The 21503-nt window shown below is 41.8% G+C and overlaps 1 protein-coding gene across 5 annotated transcripts in view; it reads right to left on the reverse strand.

The window, feature by feature from the left end:
* The window catches only part of plekhg4b (pleckstrin homology domain containing, family G (with RhoGef domain) member 4B), a 184260-nt gene that overhangs the window by 26268 nt on the left and 136489 nt on the right, over positions 1–21503 (reverse strand). For all 5 annotated transcript variants that reach the window (XM_043719354.2, XM_043719356.2, XM_043719353.2 and 2 more), the window contains exons 9-14: positions 12624–12722; positions 10083–10225; positions 7177–7315; positions 5795–5917; positions 3631–3822; positions 1563–2503 (exon numbers count right to left, since the gene is read on the reverse strand). In XM_043719354.2, the coding sequence (XP_043575289.1) occupies positions 1563–2503; positions 3631–3822; positions 5795–5917; positions 7177–7315; positions 10083–10225; positions 12624–12722 (1637 nt within the window). The remainder of the gene's footprint in view (positions 1–1562; positions 2504–3630; positions 3823–5794; positions 5918–7176; positions 7316–10082; positions 10226–12623; positions 12723–21503) is intronic.

The following is a 21503-nucleotide window of genomic DNA, read 5'->3' on the forward strand; positions in this document are numbered from 1 at the left end:
TCTTTCTCTCATAAATACTTAGCTAGTTTCTCTTTACATGCATCTTTGTTATTTTCCTTCCTGATAGTAACAAATTGCATGGTGCAATCACTCCCTTGGTAAGGAAACTGGCTATATTTGAATCCCATCCATGAAATACCATCTTGTTAACTAATTAAGCTTTGACTTCTAAGGTTCTTTAACGGGTAATCACCATAAAAACAAAATCATAGTTCAGCTCACATGGATCTTGATTACTTTCAAGCCAAGTACAATTTTGTCAAATCAATCAAATTTCATACTGGCAGGAATGCTTTATTGCTAATGCAGGATCTCAAACAGAAAGATGAAATCCTACATTCTGTCTAAAAACATGCAGCCCCAATTTTTAAACTCTTTCAACTGAGAGATTATGAAATAAGATTTCCACCATGTGTTGAAAAATTAATGTCACCAGTCTGAAAAATCAATATCTGAAATAAGATTGCAACTTCTAGAGTAAATTATATAACCCTGGTAGCTGAAGTACTGTAATGCATAAACTTGAATTATTAAAATACATCCTTGCAACCATACTAATTGGATCAATGACCTAGTCAGTTGCTCCAAATAGTCAAAGATTCAGACTGAATTTCATCAGGTGATTGGTAGAGACACATCAGTGCAAAATGAAGATTTTTGTTCCTGCCATATGGAAATCTATTATCCATTTTCCCCAGAAGCTCGTGGGTGTTCAGGTCATAGAGTCATAAAGACATAGAGATGTACAGCACGGAAACAGACCGTTCGGTCCAATTCATCCATGCTGACCAGATATCTTTAATTAATCTAGTTCCATTTGCCGATATCCCTCTAAACCCTTCATATTCATATACCCATCCAGATGCCTTTTAAATGTTGTAATTGTACCAGCATCCACCACTATATCTGGCAGCTCATTCCAAGCACGCACCACTCTCTGCGTGAAAAAGTCAATCCTTAGGTCCCCTTTATGTAATTCCTCTCTCACCTTAAGTATATGCCTGCTGGTTTTACACTCTTGCCCCACGCCCCCCCCCCCCCCCACCACAACCTCTAGGAAAAACAGGTATTTACCCTATCCATGCCCCCAATGATTTTATAAACCTCTATAAGGTCACCCCTCAGCTTCCAATGCTCCGGGGAAAAAAACCCTTTTCAGCCTTTCCCTGTAGCTCAAGCCATCCAACCCAGGCAACATCCTTATAAAATCTTTTCTGCACATTCTCAATTTTAACAATATCTTTCCTGTGGCAGGGAGACCAGAACTGAACACAATATTCCAAAAGTGGTCTGACCAACATCCTGTCAAGCCACAACATGAAGAAGGCCACAATAAATAGATTTATATCTGATAAATGCATCAAGGAGGAGAGGCAGTTAAATCTAACTGAGGAAGACAACAGCAATGATCAAAATAAAAAAGCACAACAGGCTGGAGGTATCGAATGATTGATCGCTGGTCCAGATTAATACCGCAGAGTCTTCTCAGAGTTAAACCTGGAAATATAGCTGAATATTTCCAATTATTGTGTCAATGTTCTGATAACAAATGATATCATTACCTCCCAGTTCGCTTAGCTTCTTCTGTGTGTGGATGGTGCATCCTGGAAGATATCGGTAAGCTACGAGTCCTGGTCAACACTGGGCTTTTTAGCTCTGATCTGGAAATCCTGTTATCAGCCACCACGCTGCTGACCACCTCCAAACCTTTGATGTAAACTCCGGTGTTGCCGTGCCTGCCGGCCTCACTGTGGCTACTCTCCCGTTGCCACAACTCAAAGCTCTGGGCCTTCCTCATGATCTTTTTCAACGGCTGCTTCTTGTACCGAGGTGCCAGTGAGCAGGCAGGCTCCGAGTGGCAGGATGCAGCAGAGGAGCTCATGGTGCAGTTGTCGAGATCTCTGTAGAAGATGCTGCCGCCGCATAACCTACCACCAGCCGGAATCGAAGATAGCGAGGTGGTGCTGAATTTAGGTGACGTCTCGACACTTTGACAGGACTCTTCATAAAGTAACGCCGTGGGGCTTTCTGACACCACAAAGACCTGATCGTGTTCCTGCTGATGCACTGAGTCATCGGGCCACGCACCATTCTCCATACTCTCTGCCTCCTTTTGAGAGAAAGAGTCTCCAAGCTCATCAGATCCTTCAGTGTCAAACTCTCCGCTCGTCCGGGGACCATCGTCCTCAGAGTTTATCTTAGTGGCCAAGTCGTTGCTGTGACCCTCGTGGATTCTGATTGCTGCGGCCAAGACATCTTCCAAGAGGTGCCTCGTCTGTTGGCACTTCACCCATTGGATGTTCCATTGTTTCAATTCCCTAGCACTGCCAAGGCCAAGGACCATCTCATTCATCTCCTGGAAGTTTTCTGCATTGAATTTGACGGCCTCCTGGTGGTATCCTTCCAACCTCTGAACCGCGGCTGTCATATATTCGAAGGTGCTTTGCTCGTCCACTTTCAACCGCCTTAAGTAATCGTTGCAGTGCAAAACCCACTGGTCAGCCTGACATGAAAGCAGAAAACATCACAATAAAAAAGAAATGAAACTCTGTTTCCATTGTAGTTACGACAGCCATTTCTATGTTTCAGCATCGATCAATCCACATTAATTTATTTCTTTAACAAGATCATGTGGCTTTTTAAATAGTCACTAAAAATAAATTCAATCAGTAAAACAGATATGTAGGAAAGCACTTCAAAACATTATTTCACCTCATGGCAAATGTGTGATAGAAAATGTATAGACTTTAATAGACACATGTAGGCTTCTGCAGGCAATTAGAAACCAAGAGAGCAAATGGATTCAGAGAATCCCTAGGCCATTAAGTCCACACTGAATCTCTGAAATCCATTCCAGATCCACCCCCTTACCCTATTCCTGTAATCCAGCATTTCCCATGGCTAATCCCTCTAACCTGGAGATCCCTGGAAACTATCGACAATTTAGCATGGCCAATTGACCTAACCTGCACATCTTTGGACTGTGGGGGGGAAAGTAGAGCAGTGGGAGGAAAGCCATGCAGAGAAGGGGAGAATGTGCAAATTCCACAGAGACAGTCGCCCTAGTCTGGGATTGAACCCAGACCCCTAGCACTCTGAGGCAGCAGTACTAACCACTGAGCCACCCACCATAACCACTCAACTGGTAGACATTTCAACAAAGCACATTCATGATGAATGAACTTTTTAACAGAAGAAAAAGGTTTGCGAATTACACGAAGATAACAAATTATTTTTGGGATTTAAGTGAACTGTAACTGGTACATCTACAATAGAAAAGGATTTACTTTTCAGGGCTGATTCCAAATGAGGGATTGTAAGCAGGGCTTTCACACAATCTCAACAATGGGACCAACGTTGGTGTTGAGTGCTCAAAACCAGGACTGCAAATTAACCCTTGTAGTAAACAGACAAAAAAATCCAACCTCACTATGCAACTCAAAATTTCCAATATTCAAAATATTATCAGATTTTATAATGATAATTTTTTTTTCTGGTTTGTTTAACAAAGGTCTTACATATAAACAATTAACGGCAGAAAAAGTCCCAACAACGTAAAGAGCGACGCAGCCATCAAACCAGAAAGCAAGTCAGTGGTGAAAGATAAAAGCTGCACAATAAGCCACTTACACTCTCATAAAATTCATGCAAATTAATTATGTTGTCCAAATCTGTTCTCCACTTTTCCACTCTGTTGATGAAGCTACTCAGAAACTGCTTGAAACCCTCGACTTTTTCACCCAGGTATCGTAGCTCTTTGTGCGTTTGACCGTTCAGATGGCCAGCATCTTTGACCAACTGCATGCCCCTTTTGTACTGTTGCTGTAAAGAAAATTACCATTAAACTATGCACTAGACTGTGATCCACCTTGTCTGTCTCATTGTTCAAATAACACCATAATACATCGCTGATCTTTTACAAAAAAAATTAATTTCATTCTTAAATTTACTGTCATGACATGCACATATATATTTGGCCATTTTGTTTCATTATTTGTGCATTTGACCTTTTTATTCATAAGAGATGTCAACAGTTACCCTTTGAAACACTGACGCTCTCAATACAGCTGGCACTATTTGCCTGGACATACTGATGTACAATTTGCATTTGTACAAGATCTTTAACATTGTGAAACACTCCAAGGATCTACAGGAGGATAATTATCCATCAAAATTTGGCACAAAGTGACTTAGGGAAATATTAGAATAAATGACCAAATGTTTAGTCAAAGAGAAATGTTCTAAGGAGCATTTCAAAGAAGGCAAGTGAGATCACAAAGAGGTCCAGGGAGCACTTTTCTGCAGTTTGCATCTCCCTAGACAGTTAAAGGTATTCCACCATTTGGTGAAACAAGAAAGTGGTGAATGAGCAAGAGGCCAAAATTGGAGGAGGGCGCTGATTTTGGAGGGTCATGGGTCCATAGGAGGCTGCAGATCACACAGGGATTTGAAACAACGGTGGGAATTTTAAAATCAAACTGTAGCCAAACCAGAAATCAATGTAGGTCTGTGAAAATGGCAACAATGAAAGTTGTTGAGTGAGTTGATGTAAAGGCAACAGGTTTTTCCAAAAAAAAAGACAAACACCTAGCTATCCACAGGCCTGTTTTTGCAGCATCAATGAACCTCAGACAGTAATCTATTAAATCACACCACCAATAAATCCAGCAAGTATTTAAAAGCACCTCACAGCTGTCAAGAAATCTCTTAAAGTTCTGCAACAACAAGAAACACATCTCAAGACCTCACTGTAGGCCATGATTCTAACACTTTGGGAAGTCCTGTGTTATGCATTCTACTACAGTTGGACGAGTTATAACTTTGCAGTTTACTAGCATAGCGCATTAATAGGGTCCCCCAAGTCATGCAATTGGTTCTGCTCAATTACAATACTGATGTACATGGTTAGCCGAAGAACTGTGGAAAGTACTTTGACAGGTTTACATCTCCAGAATTTAATACTGAGCCAGAGTGGTTGATAAATATTCTACCAGGTCCTGAGAACCTGGAACCTCCAAATGATATCATTCAGTGTTACACTACATAATGCAACAATGGAATTCCTTTCCTACCAGCACTTCCTAACTTGCATCATAAGGTATGTTTTAGATTCAAGAAAGCAGCTCTGCACTACCTTCACAAGTCAGGATGGAAAGTAAATACTCAACCAGCTCGTGATGCCCACATTCCACGAACGAATACAAACAAGTACCTGTTTCCTCTGAGCTTTCAATAAAACACATTCTCAGTGCCAATTAAACATATTATGTCTCACTTTATTGAGTAATGCTGAAAAATGCTCAAATATTTTGAACAGTTAAAAAAATGTATAAAATGGAAGTTTTGAGGATGGTTGCGTCTTACTGTTTAGTGTCTCAGTCTCACGATAACAGTCCAAAGAATCTATTGATAAAGAATAAGGTGGCACGTTTATCCTGATAAATTCTTGACATGCCGTTTTGTTTAGCGGTGCTGTGAACCCTCCTAATCCCTTGTTCTTTGTTATTTCACTGCAGGTAATCAGATCAGCTTTATCTGTTGTGTCTTCATAATCCCACTGCTGTTCTACAAGTGGTTTCCCAAAAGTAAAGCAAGCTCCAGGTAATCATTCTTGTCGGTATCAGATAACTTGAAGGCTTAACAATGAACAAAAAAGGTACAGTTGAATTTATCTACTACTTTTCCACTGGGGAAGCAGAGCCCTAAGTTTCATTTCATCGGTAGCAAATGCACACTACGTGTTTATTATAATATTTCCCACAATTCTACAGCATGAGTGTTATGAGAGACTTACCACTGCCTGGTTGTAGAAGACGTTATACTTTTCTTGCATTTGTCTGAGTGATTCCAGGGAATGTGGCAAACAGTCCACCTGCACAAGGTATTTCTCTCTCTCGCAGTCAGCCCAGTGTCTGATCTTAAAGATAATAAAAGCACAGTAATTTTCTTTAGAAAACACAATAATGACCTGATTTAGGTATCTCAATCTGTCCAGAAACACAAAGGCCTGATTTTTGCTCTGTTGTAGCAAAGACAGCCAATAATCCCAAATGTCACCAGTCCTGTCCCTGAACTTAGAATTTCTTATTATTACGGGGATGACAACACAGTTAAGTTGGAAATTGTGAAGGCACAGGTTAGGAGACAGCTAGCATTTAAAGCATTAAGTGTTGGAATTAGAAACTCATAGAAGCTGTGCGATGCTAAGAATCAGCAATTAATACTTTATTGCATCTGAGAGAATGGTTTGAAAAGCCCAGTAACAGCATTTGCTTGGAGCATATTAGCAAGATTAGCTTTCAGGAAAAGAAAATGGTAGCAGTGCTGGCTTGCTGAACCTAGCTGTCTGTGGAAAATCTGGAGTTATTCCTGTGATTAAGTGATGTATTGCAGCTTTCAAAATCCTGAGTGCAGCAGACCCAGGAATGATCAAGGTGGTCTGTGACAGAATGCCATTTGGCAGGCTACAGCTGATGTTCAAAAGAGAAGAATTGGAATCCCTGTCAAAATTTAATGAGATTTGAGGACCCATTGTGGCACAAATGTCCAAAGAGTTGCTGAGAACTGCATGGGATCTATCTTTACCACATTCCCTTTTTAATGCAATGTAGGGAGTTTAAATGTAGTGTTTCTATTACCCTTATTCATTTCTAGTTAATTCTGGATGTAAGAAAATTAGATATATAGTTGATTGCATTACTTTTATCATCAAACTTTTTTTTGTTTGTTCAAAACTGTGGAAAGTTGTCACTTTAGTCTCTTAATAAATACTGGGATCTCAACACTTCATCAACATTAAATAAAATGTCACTAGTACCCAGCCAGACTGTAACTCAAATTTGGTCTGCTTGGGAACATAACAAGATACATAGCAACCATCATGAAACAGAATAGCAGAAGAGGCTCAAGGAGTTCAAAAGATCTCTCAATCCTTCTGTATCTTGTCTGGATTAAGGTAGTTCTATCATTTTATTTTAACTGGTTCCATTCAGATGCAAACTGGGCTGAGAGGGTTTAAATATGGAAAAGAAATCCAATAATAGCATTCACGAATTGTGAGATATATTTCTCTCTTACATGCTTTGAAGTCTTCTTCCAAGCAACACACATAGTGGTACTACCTCCACTGGTTTTGCTGACTCACTGGAAAAATGAGATGTCAAAGTCTTTGTTTACCTTGCTACTTCCCTCCTCGAATCTTCGGAGCTGCAGTAGGATCTCCAGCTGCTGCAGGCACTTGTTGCACAGTATAACTAACCTATGGACCTCTTCATCCACCTGATTATACAGCATTGTGATAGTGTCCATGGCATCCCTGCAAAACATTTAGAACATAGGTTTGGCTGGTTGCATGTGAGGAAAATATTTTCACAAAGAAGAATGCTAAATGTCGACTTGCATGCCAAGCCTTTCTAGCGTGTTGATTACAAATGAGCCATATAATGATTATAACACAATAATCATTGAGACATTGAGATTCATAAGCTCTTAACAAAGTTCCTGGCAGAGAAGACTGGTATTAGAGATACTTAAAATTGTGATCAATTTTACCCAAGGCGATAAGGGCCCACATTCCTAGCTTTGATTATTTGACTCCAATTTTTGTGGGCTATGCTTTTGATGAGATCATTCAGAGCACTGGCCCTTGAGAGCAGAAATAGCAGGGTCAGCAGGATTTTTTTTGTTTTTTTATTCATTCATGGGGTGAGGACATTACTGGCTAGGCCAGCATTTATTGCCCATCCCTAAGTTAAGGGCCAAATACATTGCTATGGGTCCAGAGTCCCATGTAGGTTAGACCAGTAAGGATGGCAGTTTCCTTCCCTAAAGGACATTAGCAAACTACATGGGTTTTTCTGACAATTGACAGTGATTTATGGTCATCACTAGACTCTTCCTTCCAGATATTTATTGAATTCAAATTCCACCATCTGTCATGGTGGGATTCGAACTCAGGTCCCCAGAACATTACCTGGACCTCTGCATTGATAGTCCAGTGATAATACCACTGGACCATTGCCTCCCCTAAAATGAAGAACTAAATGTGGAAACATTCTTCTAGCATGAACTGAAGACAGGCAGCATTAAACTCCAACACAATTGATTGAAGAGTTTCTCGTTATGAGTCACAGACCAAGTAGACTGCATGGATTACACAAACCATGAAGCTCCTTGCTTGATTCCTCATCTATATAAACTTAGTTACCTCATTCACAAAGGGGCACTTGGAGATGGGTAGTGGGAATTAGTTAGGAGTATGAAAACATTGTTCCCAGCTACTGACTAATGACATGAAAACAGAGAGTAATCCAAGTACACAAAAATCTATCAGTGTCTGACCAATTAAAATAGGTTACTGCTTTGAGTAAGAGTGATCTACCAACACAGTGAGGGAAAGGTTCAATTTATGGGGAGAACAGATGCTAGTGGAGCAGCCAAAAATAACCTAACAAAATTGGTCATGGTAAATGGAGGAACAAGTTACTGCAGATGCTGGAATCTGTACTGAAAACAACAAATGCTGGAGATCTCAGCGGGTCAGACAGCATTTATGGAGAGAGAGCAAGCTAACATTTTAAGTCGAGGTGACTCTTTATTAGAGCTCGAAACATTAGCTTGCTCACTCTCCATAGATGTTGACTGACCCGCTGAGATCTCCAGTGTTTGCTGTTTTCTGGTCTTGGTGAATAACTGGCAACCAATTTGCAACTATGAGTCGTACACCCCTATAATGCATCAATGATGGATTTTTACATTACTTTTTACAATGTATTCTGAATATTGTATCCACAGTGTTCCTGAATAGATAAACACTGAAAGAACTGCGGAGGCTGAAAATCAAAGATAAAAATAGAAATTGCTGGAAAAGCTCAGCAGGTCTGGCAGCATCCAAGGAGAGAGGCAGAGTCACTTGACCTGAAATGTTAACGCTGATTCTTTCCATGAATGCTGCCAGACACAATGAGCTTTTCCAGCAATTCCTGAACATGTATCTTTTTGTGTCTCCAGAGTTGTTCCACTGATCTCAATGGTTCCATTCACAAGGTTGATTGAGGTAATGAAGACAGGAATTCTATTCCAGACAAAGCCATTACCATCAGGACAGCAGGAATTAAAGACAAGATTCTTAGATGGGGAGATGGGGAGAAGAAATTTTTACTTTAAAAAGTAAGGCAACTGTTATTCTATTTGTGGGCGGCACGGTGGCACAGTGGTTAGCACTGCTGCCTCGCAGCGCCAGAGACCCGGGTTCAATTCCCGCCTCAGGCGACTGACTGTGTGGAGTTTGCACGTTCTCCCCGTGTCTGCGTGGGTTTCCTCCGGGTGCTCCGGTTTCCTCCCACAGTCCAAAGATGTGCAGGTCAGGTGAATTGGCCATGTTAAATTGCCCGTAGTGTTAGGTAAGGGGTAAATGTAGGGGTATGGGTGGGTTACGCTTCGGCGGGTCGGTGTGGACTTGTTGGGCCGAAGGGCCTGTTTCCACACTGTAAAGAAATCTAATCTATTATTTTGAAAAGGCTGTGAAGTGTTGTCAGTGTTGTAATATAGGAAACACAACTGTTAATTTATTAGCAGCAGATAATGACCAGACACTGTTTATTGTTCAAGCTTGAGATTGAAGGTAAAGACATTAGAGGGAACTCTACTGATCTTCTCTAAACGAGTGCAATGGGATGACTTATATCAATGTGACAAGGCAAGTTTAACATCCCATCCAAAAGGCAACACCTGGGACGTGGTGCAGTACTTCCACAGTAGTACACATCGGTTTCAGTTTAGATTTGATGCTCAATTCCTTGGAGTGGGATTTGAACCTACAATCATTTGACTTGATGAACAGAGTGAAACCAAGTGAACGACTTAATACAACCTAACATCTCTTAGCTTTGGACTACTGAACATAATCAACCGAATTCATGCTCTGATGAGTAAGAGAATGATGGCATTGTTAGATTTCACAGAATAAAAGTTTAACAAAGGTGATTTTTGTTGATCATACAAGCAAAATGATCTCTGGTTCAAGAAAGTCCAATATCTTGAAGAATTCTTCCAAATTAACCTGAAGTCATTTAATGTCCTACCTGTAGTCATCAGTGTCTGAGAATTCATCTTTTCTAATCCTAGCAAGGATAGTCCCACCTTCCAGACGCAAGCCCACCAGCCGAGAATCTTCCAGCACAGATTTCATTATCCTTGTATGTTGGTTGATGAGCTCAGTGACTTCCTATAGAATTAAAGTTCCAAGTTTAATTTAAATTGACCTTGGTCTTATGACATTTGTCCTCCATCTTTCTGATGTCAGCCATACACCCACCACCACAACTATCACCACACAACCATAGTTATGAGTTTGTCTTGTTTTATCTTGGTTACTTTGTTCTTAACTGAGAGGACCAATTTTCACCCTTGCACATCTTAATTTATACCTATTTTACATCTCTCTTCCCCTTTCTCCTCAGTTAACAATCCCTTTATCTTTTGCACTGGGCCTCCACATCATTCCTTTGCTCCTCCTCTGCTACTGTCAATCCTTTCAGTACTAATAATGTGACAAAACCTTAACTCTGCTTTTCTTTTCCCACAGATGTTGTCAGTCCTGCCAAGTTTCTCTTGCATTTTCTGTTTGTTTCAGATTTCCTGCATCTGCATAATTTTATTTTTACTTAATTTAAACTGTGACATTAAACCTCCTAGCCATGTGACTGTGACAGAAATTTACAGGGCAGAGGGAGCAAACCCTCTCTGCTCGATTGTCAGACACCAATGTGCAGCCATTTATGTTACCACTGAAAGGGTGGGCATAAAAAGCAAGGGTTCACATTGCCTCCATTAATACAATCAACAGGCATGCAATTTACGGAAGCACTATTGAGTGACTAAATATTGCCTGTCAAGAATTATGGGTGGGAACCAATCTCAGATAAGTTCACTGGGCCTGATATATCATGAAGAAGGGCTTATGCCCGAAACGTCGATTCTCCTTCTCCTTGGATGCTGCCTGACCTGCTGCACTTTTCCAGCGACACATTTCTAAGCTCTGATATATCATGATCCATAGAACATCCGAAGAAAGAGGAATGGGGTAAAAATGTGGCTTCCTCCAGGTTTAGTTTTAAGCCAAGTTAATTCCCTGCCCTCTGTTCATTGACTGTTAGAGAAGACGGACTTCAGCGGTTCCTTATGTTCTTATATTCATTCCTTCTTTATCTCAAGTACCTTTCCTGCCATGTCCTCTCTTTGCCTACCTTTCCCAATTTACGATCCACTCATGCCTACCTCCACATTCACTCCTACCACTGTCACTCAGAGGGGAGAGGGAGGGAATCAGAACAAAGCCACGCACACTTGACTTAAAATCTGCAGTCCAATTTTAGACCTTGGTGCCTCCCGTCTCTGAATTATGACCTAGCCCATGGGAAATGAAGGAACAAAAGACAGGAGCAGAAGCAAAAAGAGGTAAGGGTAGCAAAAAGAAGAAGAAATGGAAACAATCAGAGTCAGAACCAAAAGCAGTAAAGAGAAAGAGAGACAGAAGGAGAGGAAGAGCTATAGAGATAAATGGAAACATGAAAGCAGCAGAGGCAGATAACAGGACGTCTAAAGCTCTCGGTGATTCCTAACATTAATTACAAACCTTAGACTGCACCCAATTCATTTGTTGCCCCCACTTAGAATTTAAACTCATCACACTGTCAATGTGGGCACCATACAACATGGCCATTGGTGAGAGTGTTGGGTGGATCATGTGAGACTTGCAGTAAGGAGATTCCTGATGGGAGAACAAAAGGTCTCATTTTCCGAACAATTCTTTTACAGTTAAGACTGGGTTCTCATTAGTGAGCTGCAAGAGGCCTTTTTACATGCATTCAAATCCTCAATGTTGCAACATCTCATCTCATACATATGCAGTTTCCTATTCTCCCAACTGCCAGACAGAAACTAGACAGTGATAATTCCCAACATGAAAACCAGAGCAGTACCATGGACACTCCAGCTCACCGCTTGCTCCTCCTTGCTAGGACACAAGGCACTGGTATCAAAGGATACACTGATTGGGTAATGACTGCATGAACTCACCATCCCATATCCAACACCCCTGAATCCACCAGGACCCTCAGGTTCCCATCAGCACAATGTGCTGCCAATTTCCCTTTGTCTGGGGACATTGACTGGAAATGTGTATGACAGCTGCAGGCTGTAGGTTTTGGGAGTGACTATACCCCTCCTTGTGTCAACTGGGTAAAATGAGATGTGTAGGGGGTAACATTGGGGTGGGGTGAATAGGTAATGAAGGAAAGGCAAGTTTGGGAAGGTTGGATGAGAAAACCTCCATGAAACTCACCAAATTTATTGCTTCATGATTTTCCAACCAATGCACTCCTGTATGTTGAGCCTGCAATGTTGCTCCAGTGCCACTACTGGCCAAAAGGTGTAATGGCAACATGATTGGTTTACATGGACAATTTCATTGATAGAAAATAAAAATCATAATTGTGAAAATGCGCACTGAGCATTTGAATTCTAAATTGGGAGCTAAATGATATCTCAGAAGCCTGTTCCAAATTTCTCTATGGGTAGAGCTGGAGGAGTTCTCCTGCAAGCATACCATGCTTTGAGTGTACCTGTTCTGTGCTCGGCATTCTGTTGACATTCAGACTATTGATGGAATTCTTCAGGTATATCAGAGCCCCTCGACAGTTCATCATAAATGGCTCCAACTTCTGAAACAACAAACAAGAGTCATAGAGTTATATAGAACGGAAACAGACCCTTCAGTCCAACCAGAACATGCTGAACATAATCCCAACTAAACTAGTCCCACCTGCCTGCTCCTGGCCCATATCCCTCCAAATCTTTCCTACTCATGTACTTATCTAAGAGTTTGTAAATGTTATAATTGTACCTGCATCCACCATTTCCTCAGGAGGTTCATTCCACACACGAACCACCCTCTATGTCTTTTTAAAATCTCTCTCCTCTCACCTTAAAAATATGACCCCTAGTCTTGAAATCTCTCATCCTAGGAAAAAGAAACCTACCATTAACTTTATCTAAACCTGTTATGATTTTATAAACCTTTAAGTCTCCTTTCAACCTCCTACACTCCAATGAAAAATGTCCCAGCCTAGCCAGCCTTTCATTATAACTCAAACCTTCCATACCTGGCAACAGCCTGGTAAATCTTTTCTGAACCTTCTCTAGCCTAGAACTGGACACATTACTCCAGAAGAGGCCTCACCAATATTCTGTACAACCTCAACTCCTATACTCAAAGGATTGAAGGATTAGACCTCTGTTTTGGCTCTCTCTACTACTTATTCCTTCAGTCAGTAACAATTGCATTCAAAAGCATTTTGTTTATATACACAGGGATCCTCTTCATTTTCAGCTTTTCAGATGAACATATAACTATACAAATCCTTTCCTTGCTCACCTCCACACTTCCATCTTGCAGCAACTTGAGTTGCCCTGACATCCGGCTGAACCAGATGTACCCAAGCAGCCTTGTGCTCACTGACTCACATTGACTGCGCTTATTTAAAAAAAACAAATTACATCCTTCTTTCCAAAGCCCTCCAAGGCCTCACCCCTCTCTATTATTACAACCTGCTTTATCCCTACAATTAATTCAGATTGTGGTGTTTCTCTAATATTGGCCTTTTACACATCTCTAATCTTAATCAGTCCACCATTGGCAGCCTCTCCAGCTGTCTGCACTTCCCAAACCTCGAGCAATGCATTCCACGCTCCCTCCAAGATTTTTTTTTTCAATCCATTTCTTTGACAAAGCTTTGGGCCATCTTTTCACATGTCTCCTTTGCAGTTTAATGTCAAATATTGTTTAATATCATTCCAGTGAAATGCTTTGAGGCACTGCTGAGAGTTGAAGATGTTATGTAAATGCATGTTACTGTTTAATTTGACAATTTAGGCTTCAAAAAACATGGTCTTTTACTGTATGATTCATTGTATTAAATTGAAAAGAAATGGCTGTGTATTATTTTACTTCAACATAAAAACAATTTACAAGGATACCAACAGAACTAAGAAACTGAAACAGGAGTCAGCCACTTGGCCTCTTAAAGTTGCCCTGAAACTCAATAAGATCATGACCAATATGACCCCGGACTCAACTCTTCTTTTGTGCCAGCTCCTCATAGCCTTCAGTTCCTTGATATTTTGAAAATAAATCTACCTCTTTAATAAATCAGGAAGCTTGAATGGAAAGGAATAGTCAATTGTTGAACACTAAAATACAGCCACTACTTTTGACACGCATAGGTTAGCCCCAGCTCAGAACAGACTGTTCTGCAGACCCATCTCTATTTTCTAACCAACCTGTTCAGAGTTACTAGTGTACATCTCTAGAGTATCTCTTGAACCCAGGCTACCTGGTTCAGAGGTTGGGACACTACCACTGTGTTACAGAAGCACTCTAGGCTTGCTTTAGTTTTTTTTAATATATTGCAGTGTTCTCATACACAACTACGTGACTTTCCCACCACCAAAATCACCATGACTCTTTTATTTCTTTTCTCTTAAACTACTAATCATCAAAAGTAGTTCCTTGAAAATGAAGTCAGAGGTAGACAGGGTGGTGAAGGTGTTTGGCATGCTTGCCTTGATTGGTCAGAACATTGAATATAGTCAGTTCTCTTATAACGCTATGTTTGTGTTCTTTTTTAACCCAGTGTTATAGCAATGCTGCCTCACAGCGCCAGAGACCCAGGTTCAATTCCCGACTCAGGCGACTGACTGTGTGGAGTTTGCACGTTCTCCCCGTGTCTGCGTGGGTTTCCTCCGGGTGCTCCGGTTTCCTCCCACTGTCCAAAGATGTGCAGGTCAGGTGAATTGGCCATGCTAAATTGCCCGTAGTGTTAGGTAAGGGGTAAATGTAGGGGTATGGGTGGGTTGCGCTTCGGCGGGGCGGTGTGGACTTGTTGGGCCGAAGGGCCTGTTTCCACACTGTAAGAAATCTAATCTAATCTAAAAAAAAATCATGCTTTAGAAACAGCGCTTAATCACGTTGCACGTTTTAAAAGTGCATGCGTTAGAATCAGCATCCCTAATTCATCAATTGGGTTACAGTGAATTCATGCTGATGAAATGCATATTATAGCAGAACAGCCTCTACAGGATTCCGGACATTATGTTGCAGCTACACACGACATTCGTGAGGCTACTTTTGGAATACTGCGTACAATGCCCTTCTATAGGAAGGATGGTGGTCAATTGGAGATGGTGCAGAAAAGATTTACAAGGTTGTTGCCAGGATGGGGGGTTTGAGCTATACGGAAAGGCTGAATAGGTTGGTGCTTTTCTTCCGTGGAGCAGTGGAGGCTGAGGGGTGACTTTATAGAAGTTTACAAAATCATGAGGGGCATGGATAGGATAAATAGCAAACGTCTTTTACCAAAACTAGAGGACATAGGTTTAAGATGAGAGGAAAAGATTTAAAAAGGATCTCAAGGGTAACCTTTTCACACAGAAGGTGGTGCGCGTATGGAATGAGCTGCCAGAGGAAGTGGTGGAGGCTGGGACAATTACAACATTTAAAAAGCATCTGGAATGGTTTTATGAATAGGAAAGATATCGAAGAATATGCGCCAAATGCTGGCAATTGGGACTAAGTCAGATCAGGATGTCTGATTAATGCACACAAATTGGACCGAAGGAACATGCTGTATGACTCTATGATGCTATAATCACCCAATTAAATATCTACAAGCAAAGCCTATTATGGGCAAGGCAGACCATCAACAGTGAGGGGGAAGTAGGGAGAGACGGAATTGGCTAAATCAGAATGGAGTTGGAGTGGCTGGGTCTGCTTTATCCTTTTTCTGTTCTTTATACCCAGAAGCATTATCACACGCAATCGAGTGACATTCCCACAACCAAAGTCACTGTGACTTTTCTTTTTTGTAAACTAATAACCGCCATCAGTAATCACCTGTGCAGACAATCAATATCTACAAGCAAAGACCAATTTTGCATAATGCAAATCATCAAAAATGAGGGGGGGATTGGGAGAGACTGAACAGACTAAAGCAGAATGGAGTTAACGGGAGAAATTAAGCACTCTATCCCCCGAGGTCCCCATCTCTCTCTAAAGACATCAAAAGCACTGATTCATGCCACTCGTGCCATCTCTAAGGACCCCTGGGTTGGGTTTGCCTTATTCTTTTCGAACGTGAGGGAGAGATAGGGGAGGAGCTTGGGTCTACTTTACCCTCTTTTCTATTCAACCTGTTCAGGGATGTTTTTACATTCCTCTGGAACAGGTAGGATCTGAACCCCAGGCCACCTGGCTCAGGGAGTGGCACAGTGGCTCAGTGGTTAGCACTGCTGCCTCACAGCACATTAGACCCAGGTTAGATTCCAGCCTCAGGCAACTGTCTGTGTGGAAGTTGTGCATTCTCCCTGTGTCTATGTGGGTGTGCTCTGGTTTCCTCCCACAATCCAAGGATGTGCAGGTGAGGTGAATTAGCCATGCTAAATTGCTCATCGTGTTCAGGGATGTATAGGTTAGGTGCATGAGTCAGGGTTAAATGTAGGGGAATAGGTCTGGCTGGGATACACTGCGGAGGATTGATGTGGATTTGTTGGGCAGAAGAGCCTGTTTCTGTAGAGTAGGGATTCTAAAAGTAAGGGTGCTACCACAGGAGCCCTTTGGGTCTGCCTTTTGTTTCTTTTCTACTCAGAAATGTTATATACAGCTGAACAATCTTCCCACCACCAAAATCACCATGTTTTTTTTTCTTTTACATTTTGTTTTTAAACTAATAAACCACCCCAGTAAAAACTCTCATGTCGCCAATCCAATGCAAAGCCTGTTAACAGCAACACAAACTTGCTTTACAAAAGGGCTCAGGGGATGAGCTTCAGCCGGGCAGGCCACTGCCTGTTGCCAAGGAAACTCTTACTCACTCAGCCCTTAGGGATGTTAATGAGTGATTCTCCATTGACTTTGTTGGGGTTAGCACAAACTTTTCTTTAAATAATTTCAGTGATTGACCCTCTGCATCTGTCTGGGATAGAGAATTCCAGACATTCGCTACCCTCCAGATTCATGTCTCAACTTGAAATAAATTTCCCCTTATTCTGTAATATCCCCCAGTTGAAGATTCCTCAACACCCTCTCAACGCCTACCCTGTCAAAACCCCTCACAGTCTTGTATTTTCAAAAAGCTGTCCACACCGTTTTTTCTAAAATCTAAGGTCTAATCTGGACAGTCATTCTTGACAGTCATCCCCTTTATTCAGGAGTCAGACGAGTGAATCTCTATTGAACTATTTCCGTAGTCAGTGTATCCTTTCTTAAATATGGGGCACAAAACCAAACGCAGTGCTCCAGGTGTGGTCTCAGCAAGAAACTCCTATGAATAAAGACCAAAATACCTCCTTAATTACTTGCTGCTCCTGCAAGCTAACTTTTTGTGTTTCATGCACAAGATCACGAAGATCCTTCTGCGCTGCAATGTTTTGGTGGATGAAACTATCACGATTAAAAGATGATTGAACAGGTTGGGGCTGGTTCTGGGAAAGGAGAAGGTGGAAAAATGTCCAAACAAAAAGGCACTTAAAATGAAGAAGGATTTTGATAGAATGCAAATGGTGAAAGTGTTTCCATATGCAGATGATTTCAGAATAATAGATGCGAATATATTAAATAGGCACCAAATGATTAAACAGGAATTCCTTTAGATAGTGTTCTGATGATGTTATTTGAACGTAGAATATAGAACATAAAACATTACAGCGCAGTACAGGCCCTTCGGTCCTCGATGTTGCGCTGATCTGTGACATCAATCTGAAGCCGATCTAACCTACACTATTCCAATCTCACCCATATGTCTATCCAATGACCTTTTAAATGCCTTAAATTTGGTGAGTCTACTACTGTTGCAGGCAGTGTGTTCCATGCCCCTACTACTCTCTGTAAAGAATCTACCTCTGACATCTGTCTTATATCTATCACCCCTCAGTTTAAAGCTATGTCCCCTCATGCTCGCCATCGGTATACAAGGAAAAGGCTCTCACTGTCCAACCTATCTAACCCTTTGATTATCTTATACATCTCAATTGAGTCACCTCTCAACCCTCTTCTCTCTTCTGAAAACAGCCTCAAGTCCCTCAGCCTTTCCTCGTAAGACCTTCCCTCCATACCAGGTAACATCCTTGGAAATTTCCTCTGAATCCTTTCCAAAGCTTCCACATTCTTCCTATAATGCGGTGACCAGAACAATTCACAATATCAAAGTGTGGCTGCACCAGAGTTATGTAAGTTGCAGCATGACCTCATGGTTCTGAAACTCAACCCCTCCACCAATAAAAACCAACACACCGTATGCCTTCTTAACAACCATATCAACCCAGGTGGCAACTTTTAAGGATCTATGTACCTGGACACCGAATGATTGATGATGATAGTATTGATTTACCCAAGAGCAAACTTAATTCCATTTATCAGGGAGAAGGAAACAAAACAATTTCAGTGCAAAGTTGAAAGCAATCAATACATCGAGAGGAGGCTCATGTGAGACAAACAGAGACACAGGCAGGTTGAGCCAACTGGCCAGCTTCTGGGCTCCAAATTCTGTGCAATGCCATTAGCACACACAGGTACATCTTGGATAATGCATGTTCTGGCAGTGCGATTTGCTACTAATGTTGCGGAGGAGTTAAGGAATGGGAATTTCGAGAATGTTTACCTTGATTCACAGTCGTGCAATTCCAGCAGTGATTGTTTCACATGCTATGTTCTGCACATGCTGCTGCCGACAGAGCAGCTTTCTCTGTGAGAGACATTGAGCAGCTTCCTGTGAAAGGTACACTATTCCTACATTATCCCTTTTTTTGAGAAAATGGAGGGGCAGAGTGACAAGAAAGTTAGCAAGAAGAGTCCTGGTGATAAAATTGCAGGTGGTGAACACAAAAGAAAAGCTATAACACTGGAAGAGAAGCTAGACATTGTAATATATTTCTGAGTGTAAGGAGAGAATATGCGATCTAGCTCGCTTCATAGGAATGAGGGGTCTACCTTACTCACCATGTTGACCCTGTGTCCCTGCATTAACAAGATTATTTTAAATCTACTGTGTAAAATGTACTTTTGTTTCATTGATAAATATGGTTTAAACCTCTATTGAGGTTGTGCCATACTTTGTGCAAGACTTTTGGGTGATTTTTGAACGATCGTGAGTGATATGTTTTGCTGGTCTGCCCCGAACCCCACTTTTCCCATAGGCCCCATTATTTACATTAAGTAATTTTCTTTTAAGTGAGGTTTCACTGAAACACAACTACGGCGTTACAGGAGAACTACTTGTAGAATGCAAACTTCTACTGACAAGAATACAAAAGCAATTCACCCCAGAAGTGCTGACTTCTCTTCAAGTACTGTTTCTATGGGGGCTGCTGACACCCAGCCAACCAGTCATTCTTTAGGTGTGAGTCTTCAATCAGGTGTTCAACAGGGGAACTAACAGATGAAATCGGATTCTGTTCACATTGACCATTCGCCACTTGCTAGGAAGGATAAACTAACAGTAATCAAGCCTAGGATCTTCCATTGGTTCCATTAGAACACACTGGTCAAGAATCAAGGGTTACAGGTCTCTTTGCCATAACTGGCGCAGAAGATCGGAGAAAGACTTTCCACTGTTAAGATTTATAGAACCGTAAAAAGGTTACGGAACAGAGAAAACTATTTAGAAAGAGAGAAAAAGGAAGAGGAATAGGCCATTCGGCCGTTCAAGCCTGCTTTGCCATTCAATATGATCTTGGCTGATCATCCCACACAGCACCCTGAGACACCATACCTAATGATCCCTTTAGTCATAAGAATCATGGTTGAAACTTTATTGCTGGAACAGCACAGCAGGTCAGGCAGCATCCAGGGAACAGGAGATTCGACGTTTCGGGCACAGGCCCTTCTTCAGGAATGAGCAGAGAGTGTTCAGCAGGAGAAGATAAAAGGTAGGGAGGAGGGACTTGGAGGAGGGGAGTTGGAAATGTGATAGGTGGAAAGAGGTCAAGGTGAGGGTGATAGGTCGGAGTAGGGTGGAGGCGGAGAGGTCAAGAAGAAGACTGCAGGTCAGGAAGGCGGTGCCGGGCTGGAAGGATCCGGCTGAGACAAGGTGGGGGGAGGGGGGATGAAGAAACTGGTGAAGTCCAAGTTCATCCCCTGCGGTTGGAGGGTTCCCAGTCGGAAGATAAGACGCTCCTCCTCCGACCGTCGGGTTGTTGTGGTTTGGCGGTGGATGAGTCCAATGACCTGCATATCCTCGGTGGAGTGGGAGGGGGAGTTGAAATGCTGTGCCACAGGTTGGTTGGGTTGGTTCGTCCGGGTGGCCCAGAGGTGCTCCCTGAATCGCTCCGCAAGTAGGCGGCCTGTCTCCCCAATATAGAGGAGGCCACACCGGCTGCAGCGGATGCAGTAGATGATGTGGGTGGAGGTGCAGGTGAATCTCACTTTCTCCTCATAAGAATCATACCTATCTCCTTCTTGAAAGCATTCAATGTTTTTATCTCAACTGCTTTGTGTGTCAATCAGTGCCAACTCTCAGCAAGAGCATTTCAGCTCATTCAACCCACCTACGCACTTTCCCGTAATCCTGCAATTAATTACTCTACCTCAGTTTGAGTACAAAATAAGAGTCACATCAAATTATTATTTTCAAAAGATGAAAACAAACTCTGCTAGAAAATGCTTAGCAGGCCAGGCAGCAACAATTCACAGAAACAGAACTAGCATTTCGGTTTTGTTAACTCTATTTCTATCCACAGACACAGCCTCACCTGTTGTGTATTTCCAACAGTTTTTGTCATTACTTCAGATTTTAAGCATCTGCAGAACTTTACTTTCATATTAAGCTTTTCACATTGAGCAGATCTCAATGACGTTCAATGCAGTTGAAGGTGAACACAAGTCCATAAGATGGCAAGAAATAGCAACAGGAGTAGGCCATTCAGTCAGTCAAGCCTGATCTGCCGTTCAGTAAGATCAAGACCGATCTAATATTCCTCATATCCACACTTAGCATTTGCCTCATAATCTTTGATTCCCCTACTGAGGAAGGATCGATCTCGGCCTTAAATATATATAGAGACTCTGCCCCACAGCTCTCTGTGGCAAGGAGTTCCAAATACACTCATGCTCGGAGAAGAAATTCCTCCTCATATCAGACATAAATTGGTGTCCCCTTTATCCTGAGACTATGCCCTCTGGTCCTAGATTTTCCCATGAGGGGAAACATGCTCTCAGCACTTATCCTGCCAAGCACCTTAAGAATCCTGCATGTTTCAATGAGATTGCATGTGAATATTCATTAAGTTACAATTAATCTACATGTACCAAGCATTAAATCCTTTGACTCTTGAAATTCAGTGAATACTACATTTCTAGGGAATGTCTCATTCATGGGAGCAGGACGCTCAATATCAGAGAGAACTTGTCACGTCAACATTCCCAGCTGTGAGTGTGCAAGCATTTCACAAAG

The sequence above is a fragment of the Chiloscyllium plagiosum genome, unplaced genomic scaffold, assembly GCF_037043375.1.
Source record: "Chiloscyllium plagiosum isolate Xiang-an unplaced genomic scaffold, Cpla_swu_hap1 HiC_scaffold_34, whole genome shotgun sequence".
Classification (NCBI taxonomy): domain Eukaryota; kingdom Metazoa; phylum Chordata; class Chondrichthyes; order Orectolobiformes; family Hemiscylliidae; genus Chiloscyllium; species Chiloscyllium plagiosum.